This window comes from Juglans microcarpa x Juglans regia, chromosome 4S (genome assembly GCF_004785595.1).
Source record: "Juglans microcarpa x Juglans regia isolate MS1-56 chromosome 4S, Jm3101_v1.0, whole genome shotgun sequence".
Taxonomy (NCBI): domain Eukaryota; kingdom Viridiplantae; phylum Streptophyta; class Magnoliopsida; order Fagales; family Juglandaceae; genus Juglans; species Juglans microcarpa x Juglans regia.
In genome coordinates this window covers 15533719-15542997 of record NC_054601.1, presented here as the reverse complement: position 1 = coordinate 15542997, position 9279 = coordinate 15533719, and the positions used below count along the sequence as shown (strand labels likewise).

The following is a 9279-nucleotide window of genomic DNA, read 5'->3' as shown; positions in this document are numbered from 1 at the left end:
TTTTCAACTCATCTTCTCTAATATTTTTTTAATCATTATAATTTTTCTAAATTTTCATACAAAATAAAATAAACAATTCAATTTTTTCAAATGCTTAAAACAAAAATAATATTAAAAAAATATATTTTAACAATATTTTATTCAATTTTTAACTTTTATCACAACTCATCTTAACTTATTTATAAAACAAACAAGACCAATTATAAAAACAAGGGATGATGCTTCCCAACCACAATATATATAAATTTCGTTAAAAGTATGCTACAAGCAACTTTAATGTCCTGGTAGTCACTTATGTTCTCTCTCGTTGTAGGATCAGTTGTGTTGTTCGAGCTCTGTTAGAGTGTTGTCTATCAAAACAACATTAATATTTTGGATATTTTAGTTATTTCAGGTCTCTTAATATATATATATATATAACAGAAAAATCTTTCAATGTACCAACGCCCAAGTTTACAACAGATTTTTCGTCTCTGCTATTGAAGAACCCAAACATCTGTTTTGGCCACCTTTACATGAAATTCACTGAGAAAATAGGTAATCGACGCCATTCAAGTCCCATCCGTTAATAAGAACAGTAAAAGCATATATTTATAATAAATAAATCAAATACATCCCCAATATATATATAATCATCATATGGGGTAAAAGCAAAATAGAATGGAAAAAAAAAAAAAAAAAAAAGCATAAAAATTAAATAGAGGACTCCAATAACTCGATATTATCGCTGGTCAACACGAAAAACGATCTGTTTAGACTTGGAAAGGCCATGGCCAGTCCTTCAAGTCCTCCTCTTGCTGCACTTTAGCACTCCTCCTCATACCATAGCCGTTAGCCCCAACACCATCACGCTCAACATAAGCATAGTATTTAAGGAAAAATGCAAGTGTCAAGACCACCCACTCCAAGCAAAAGATCAACACGCACAACCCGCCAGCCAACTTCAGTATCACAGCGCCGTCCTCTTCCCTCACATAGGACTTCAACTGCCCCAGAAAATCCCCTGTCCTTGTGAAGATCAGCACCGAGACCGATCCTTGAAATATCGCTGTCAGCACAGTGGCCACCATGTGAGCTGCATACCACCTGCTAGTCCCACCCGATGAGGCCGCTGCACAGCCGAAGACCGCCCCCGCGATGGTGAGGATGTGGAGGAGGATTAGAAAGAACCCGCTTATGGAGGGGAAAAGGCGGAGCGAGAGGGTGAGGAAGATGCAACTGGAGGCTGCACCTAGTAGAATGTAGTTGCAAAAGAGGAAGACCTTGTGGGTGTGGTAGTGGGATTCAGCCACAGAGCTTGGTGGGGTTGTGTTCATGGAGAGACCCATTTGAGCAGTTCTCAAAAATCAGCAAAATCTCAGACAAAAATCGTGGTGGTGATTTGAGCAACTCGCTACTTTCGAATTTAAGTTCTCGAAGCAGAAATGGCAGATTTTGTTTGAAGAGAAGTGAGGAGGTGAAGGGGAAGATATAGAGCGAGAAGCTTGAGAGCGTAACGGACATATTCCTTGAGAGGACAAAATAAGACCGTTGCGGCAAAGTCAAGGGACCCGCACTCCAGTAAATTGTAACGGCTAGTTTTGCCTTTTAAGAGTTCTTGGATTTAGCACGTGGCATTCGTTCGATTTTGTATCGTTGGATTTCTTGGGATTTCAAGGTTGATGGATGGCTTGAAGATCCAACGACCAAGATGAATTACTCGGCTATAATGCAGCTCGAAGTATACAGTTCTTACGGGCCAAGATCTGGATGCTTGATAAAGAAACTTTGAAATGAATTGGGTTTACGTGATTTACGCTAAGTTCGGATGTGGAGGTAATGTCAAATTATTTGATTTGATATGTAATATTTTGTTCATCTTATTAAAATATATTTAAATATAAATAGATTGAAATATATGTCTGAATATATAAAAGAAGTTGAAAAGAGTTTAAATTTTATAAAAAAATTAAAAAAATAATAGATCTCATCAATGATTAGTTTGAGATGGGTTTAATTTATCAATAATACTACATACAGTCGTGGAATGCACAAACGCTACGCAGTCGCTTTGAAAAAGAGTGAGGTCTACTGTTAAAAAATTAATTTCTTTTCATATAGGTCCCATATTTATTCATTTTTTTTCAAAACGACTACACAGTATTTACACACTCACAACTGTAAATATCATTTCTCTTAATTTATTTCAACAACACCGCCTAATAAAGGATGCAATTTATTAAGAAGATTCTGCTACTCTATAGTCCAGTATGTACCGACGTGCTCTTTAATGTAATTGTACATTTTTTTTTCTTTTTCTTTTAAACATCTTTAAACATTTAAAAAAAATATAAATACTTATTTAAATATATTTAAAAAAGAATTAAAATATACTAACTGTCCAAGGAATAAACTAGCATTTTCCTTTGTTAGCATATTAGGCCAGTGGGCTTCTACAGTTCTACTTGATTAAATACTTTTTTGCTTAAGTTTATGCAAAAGAAATTAAATTTTACTAATTTTGAGATTTTTATACTATTTGTTTTCGGCTTTCATTAAATCAATTATTTGGTTAGTCTTCCATTAGTAAATGGCTAGAGACGCCACGTCGGCACAAATAAATGTTTAACGTATGTATAATTCTTAACAATTTTGTTAGAGTTTCCTATAATTTAGTTAAAAAGTACATTTTTTAAAATTTTTTCTTAAATTTTACTCATCTTTAAAAAATATTCTACATCTCATTCCCTATCCATTCCCTATTCTATTAAAATAATATTTCTCTATTCTTTCTTTACTATTTTTTTCTATTACTTTCATTTACAAATATAACTACTCAATATTTTTTTTTTATATTTTGAACTATTACTCTAGTGAATATTTTAAATAAAAATTTAAATTATTTTTAATATTTTTAAATTTTTTTTAATATTTTCGTAGTTATTTAAATTATTTTTAAAACTTTTATTTAAAACTACAACAAATATGAGTATGAGAGAAATTGTAGATGATTGGAAGAAGAATTAATTTAATTGAAATGAATAAAATATTGATAAAAATAATTTAGGGAATGAATAGTGGTTTCCCAAATATGGGAAATCACTATTCATTCCCTAAACCTTTTCCCTAAAATAGAGATTCGGATGAAGGGAGATTTTGAGAGTATTCTCTAAATTTTTTCTCAAATTATAAGGAAAAAGTAGTTTTAAGAAACCTAATAAGAATGCTCTTATAGATAATCATTTTTGTACACGAATTTATACACACCACTAATATGGCGTTCCGCCACATTAGCACTTGTTTTATTAAAAAACCAATTATGAAAAACACGAGAAGAATACGATGGACTCTTTAGCCCCACCTCTCCCCATTTTCGCACTCGACGGACTCGACGACTCTCTGTCTCTCTCATTCCTCAGCCTGCAGTTCGGCTACTCTCCACCACCATTGACGTCTCTTTCTTTTGGATTGGCTTTCAGCTACTCTCTTCCGGCACGCACGTCTCTCTCAAATCCCGATTGCTATTCTGAATTGAAACCTTGATTTACTCTATTTTTTTTATTTGATGTTGAGAGAGAGAGAGAGAGAGATTCAATACTGAATGGGTCCATTATTAACTTTAAAGGTAAAGAAAGTCTAATGATCCTCTTGCCTCGTTGTCATTAAAAGCACTTCCCAGCTTACATACAAGGCTATCAAATTATTTTCTGTTGACCAGCTAGTTTTTGTGCCATATAACTACAATTTTGGCTAAGTACCATACAATTGCATATTCTTTCTATAAAACTTTTCAGTTCTATAACCTTCCAGTAAGATCTTATCTTCTTTGCCTCATCAATTCCTTTCCAAACATAAGAAAGAATTTCCACCAACAGAAGATTGCAAAAAGGGATGAGTATGGGGAAGTAATTTCTTGTCCATTTCCAAGGACTTTCCTATTCAGTTGCTTCTATCAAGATAATCTATTATCCTTTTAGATCATATGGGCCTTGTAGCATAAAATATTGCCTGATTTAATATTTTTAGACAAAACCCCACATAACTATTTAAAGTTGTGTCTCTCTATACTTTGTAAGGTCAATTAACAAAGTCGAGAAAATGTTAATTGGGATTTATAAATGTTCTAATATTATTGGTCGGATGAGAATGTTTCTTGTGACTGGCTCCGTTTGGATAGTGAAAGCGTCTCATCTCATCTCATCTCATCTCATCATTATAACTTTTTCAAATTCTCATACAAAATATAATAAACAATTCAACTTTTTCAAATCATAAAACAATAATAATATTAAGAAATAATATTCTACCAATATTTTATTTAACTTTTAACTTTTATATAAAATCATCCCATCTTATTTCACTATCCAAACCGTTTATAAATGGGCCTCTCCTCCCTATGTAAAATATAGGTTACTTTGTGCATTAAGAAAACCATTAGAGATTTGAAGGTAACATTCGTATTGGGCGTGGGGGACATAGTCATCGCGCCTATATTCTCATAGCCATGTTGATATTTTTTCTTGAAACTACTTTACAATGGGAAATATATTCTTTTGGAAATTTAAGGAATTTTACCCTCTTTCATAGAGGGAATTTGAGACTTTGAAGTTGTGATTCAAGCATAAATGTTTTTTTGCCCCTATGATGGTCCTCTTAGTAATCCATGATGTTTTTTTTTGAAAAGAACATATCTTCATTACTTCAACGAGAGTTATGGCCTTCAGCCATTACAAGACGCATAATACTAGTATCTACATAGCCTACATCAAAAGTTTCTTGAGGTAATGAAACATCTTTTTTGGCTAGTTGATGTGCCACTTTGTTAGCATCTCTTATCACATGTTGAATTGTCCAGTTTGTATCTAGCAATGTGGCCTTAGTATCCTCCACCAAACTGCTTAGTATCCCATTTTGTATTGTGCTTGTCTCATAGCATTGACTACCAGATTTGAGTCCCCTTTGAAAATGACATCTTGTAGGTTCAGTTCCTTGCACAATCTTGCAGTTGTGAGTAAGCCCCTAGCTTCTACAATATTTGGCTTTGAACAAAAGTGAATTGGTTGCATTAAGGTAGCTAAAACTTCAGCCTCACTATCTCAAATAACCATTCCAATTCCAATTCTGTTGTCTTCCTTTCTGATAGCTACATCCCAGTTAAGTTTGAGCCTTGTATATGGTGGTGCAATCCATTGTTTGCTAGGTTGTTGCTGCATCCTCCTGTGCATACCTTCTTGCTGTATTTGTATCTGTTTGAAATCCTGTTGTGATTGCTTAGCTCCGTTGGTTATTGCTTCTAGGGATTGGAAATTTCCTTCAAAAGTCCATTTGTTCCTCCACTGCCATATTTTCCTTGCTGTTTCTGTAAATAAATTGATCTCCTCTTGGTCTATTCTTTGAAGCAAGCTAAGAAAAATGGAACCAAAGTCTGCATCTATAAAAGTAGCTTTCTGAATTTTCCTGCTTCCTAACCCCCAAACATCTTGTGCAGATGGGCATGACCAAAGAATATGAGCAGATGTTTCAGTTGCATTTTGACAGATGGGGCATAATGGGTCAGCTGTAATCTTTCTTTTGTGCAAATTCTGTTTTGTTGGTAAAGCATCAGTAATGGCACCCCAAATGAATACTTTGACAGAATTCTTTGTTTGTAGCTTCCAAATTTGTTTCCATAATTCCCTTTGATCCCTTTTAGTAGAAGATTCCCCCCTTTGATTTTGTTGTTACTGTTTATACAGGTAATATGCACTTCTCACAGAAAAATCTCATTTTGCTGTGGCTTTCCATACCAGCCTATCTTCTCTATCACACTGTGACACATGTATTTTAAGTATTTCTTTGATCTCTACCTCATTGAAAGCCTCTCTTAGTAACTGTATGTCCTACCATCCCTTGTTGTGATTAATTAAATTTGCCACTTTTGCATTACCTAACAGAACTCTCATTGGTGATTGAATGTTGCATAGTCTAGTTGTTGGGATCTATTTATCAGTCTACACTTTAATTTTTTTCCATCTCCTACTCTCCATATGCAGTCTTCTTTAACTATGTCAATTGCTGAGTATAAGCTCCTCCAAACAAATGAGGGTCTTGATCCAAGTTTGGCCTGTAGAATGGATGAGCTAGGGAAATAGATTGCTTTCATTATTCTAGCTGCCAGTGATGATGATTGAGTAAGAAGTCTCCAAACCTGTTTAGCTAGTAGGTCTTAATTGAAACTCACTAAATCCCTAAATCCCATTCCTCCTTCTGATTTGCTCAAACTCAAACTCTACCAGTTTTTCCAGTGAACTTTGGAATTATTTGCATGAGAACCCCACCAAAAATTTGCTATTAAAGCATTTAGTTTATAGCATAGTGTCTTAGGTAATGAAAAAACACTCATACTATATGTAGGAAAAGCCTGAATGACAGCCTTAATTAAAATCTCCTTGCTAGCTTGTGACAGAAACTTGTTCTTCCAATTCTCAATTCTCTTACTTACTCTTTCAACAATGCCTTGGAATTCCCTGAGTTTTGACCTTCCAATGAAAGATGGCAATCCCAAGCACTTTTCAAGATTATTAGAAGCTCTTAAACCAGCAACTTCCATGAGATAATTTCTAGTCAATTGCTTGGTGTTTGTGCTGAAAAACAGTGAGGTTTTCTGTCTGTTGAGTTGTTGTCCAGAAGCCAATTCATAATCATGTAGAATATGATTCAATCCTGCCCATTCTTGTGGAGAGGCCCTACAGAATAGTAGATTATCGTCTACAAAGAACACATGGTTCATCTTTATCCACCCTCCTGCCAATGGAACCCCTGAAATTATACACTTATGTTCTGCTTGGATCAGTTTAGCAGTTAATGCTTCAGCACAAATTATGAATAAAAAAAGGTATAATGGACAACATTGTCTTAATCCCCTTGATGGTTTAAACACTACTTGAGATGCCCCATTAAGTAAAACTGAGAATGATGATGAAGTTATACACCTTTGAATCAGTTCAGTCCATTTTTTATCAAATCCCATTTTGAGCATTGCTTCTTTAAGAAATCTCCATTCTATCCTATCATAGGCCTTGCTCATATCCAATTTCATTTCCATATATCATTTATTACCAGGTAACTTTGTTTTCATAGTGTGAAGTGTCTCATATGCTGCTAAGATATTGTTTGAAATTAGTCTTCCTGGAATAAATGCACATTGATTCTGTGATATAATGGTAGGCATGATTTCTTTCATTCGATTGGCCAAGAGCTTTGTAACTATTTTGTGCAACACATTACATAAGCTAATTGGTCTGTACTCAATAATATTCTTTGGGTTGTTATGCTTTGGTATCATCACAAGGTATTTGTAGTTAATAGCAAACATGTCTTGCTCAGAACTTAGAAAAGATAAAATGGCCTCACATATCTCATCTCCTACCACAGACCAATATCTTTGATAGAAGTAAGCTCCATATCCATTTGGACATGGAGCCTTGTATGGGCCCATTTGAAAGATTGCATCTTTAATTTCTTCTTTGCTAAAAGGTAAAAGTAACATGTTATTCATCTGTTGAGTTACTTTCCTTTTAGTTGCATTAAGAAATTTTTCAATGTGAGTAGGCTCAGAGGTTGTAAACAAGCCCCTATAAAACTGAGTAAAAGCCTTTCCAATCTATTCAGTATTTGTCAAAGTAAGTCCAGTCTCATCCACAAGTTGCAAAATTGTGTTCCTCTTTTTCCTTTGGCTTGCACAAAGATGATAATGTTATGTAACTTTATTTGACTTGTTTTGTTTTAAATTTTTATGAATAGAACTGTTGGAGACCCGAACTTTGCTGATTCTGTGGAGGCGTCAAATTCAATGCCTACTGACCTTACGTCCAATGTTGATTAAAGATTAAAGAGGTAAGAAAATTGTTGGTAAATTAGGCTTTGAAATTATGTCCTGATTTTCATATGATATTTTACAAGACATTACGCAAATTAAAGATTAATAAAAAGAGAAAGGGGTGGGGTTTGGGGTCAGTCAAATTAATCATCCTAGTTAGATAATTAAGAAAATGATATGCAGAGAGAGAGAGAAGCATGCGTGGCTTTCTACATGATGTGGGGCACCTCGTTATCTGATGCATGCCTCTATTCATACGTACATACTCCCTATTTAGCTAATTTTCTGGCATGCAACGTCATATCATGATACGATCTTCTTCTGATTAATTTGTTTCTAATAAAATTTATCAGATTTTAGCTACTTGTGCTTTTCTAGCTTTCGAGGTTGTTCTGTAAATTATAATAACTTTATTAATTTTCTACATTAATGGATTTCTCAACTTCATAGCCTCTATTTTTTTGGGATCTATATGTCAGGTTAGTTTTTAAAACATATTAGTTTCATGGGAAATGATATATACATTTTATAATTATTTTATAATTTCATATTAAATGAAGGATAATTTTATAAAATTAAAATTTATTTATAACGAAGTGACATGCAGCTTCCATATATTGGCCGGAAGTAAAATAGTCATAAGTGTATCATTAGTCTAGGTTCATATCTTGCTTCTAGCTTATTAATCATTTTGGTCTAAAAAATTAGTGAAAATAAATTACAAAAAATCTTATTATATTTAAAAAAAAACACCCCTAGTTGTATGGTAAAAGAAACTAATTTGGTCTAAAATATTACTGAAGATAATTTCGTGTTTTTCATTTTGGGTCATTGGTAACTTTTGCTTTATTGTATAAATTTGGTTGCAGGGATTTCTTACATGGGATTTGGGAACTTGAGCTCTAGTACTTAAGCAGATATGAACATCACTCATCTTTAAAAATTGGCTAGAATATATCACTAACCAGTTTTGTTGATGCAAACTTTCAACCTTGTTCTAATATTTTGATCTTTCAAAAGTCTGTAAATTACCCATTATATGTTAAGTACTTAAGTTGTTCAGTTTTGGATTATAATTTGTAATTTATAATAACTTTTGTATTATTATTAATTTTTTTTTTTTTGGTTTTTTTAGTTTTTTTATATAGATTAGTTTTTTTTTTTTTATCATTGTATTTTTCAAGATCAAGTTTTTTTTAGTAGTTTTAGCTAAAAAAATGTACAAAATTTGAAGTGGGCCGAAAATAATTGAAATTGGGCCCAAAAAAATCAGATTTAGATGGGCTGAATAGCCCATTTTAGGCATGTCCAGACTGACTGGACCGAACTGGACCAGTCCTATATGTGACTCAGTCCGGTCCAGGGCGGAGAATTCTTGGAGTGAATAGGTCCGGTCCGGTCCACAAAATCGCCCAAGACTGGATTGGACCAGACCGAGATCA

At 33.7% G+C, this 9279-nt stretch overlaps 1 protein-coding gene across 1 annotated transcript; it reads right to left on the bottom strand.

Moving 5' to 3' along the window:
• Positions 1-409: 409 nt before the first annotated feature.
• On the bottom strand, positions 410-1472 carry LOC121263675. The gene has a single exon (XM_041166705.1). The coding sequence runs from the start codon at positions 1326-1328 to the stop codon at positions 753-755; it is 576 nt and encodes a 191-aa protein (XP_041022639.1). The 5' UTR covers positions 1329-1472; the 3' UTR covers positions 410-752.
• Positions 1473-9279: the final 7807 nt, after the last annotated feature.

Bases quoted from the DNA above. Each gene is read 5' to 3' on its own strand.
- LOC121263675 (XM_041166705.1), bottom strand. From the start codon at position 1,328: ATGGGTCTCTCCATGAACACAACCCCACCAAGCTCTGTGGCTGAATCC.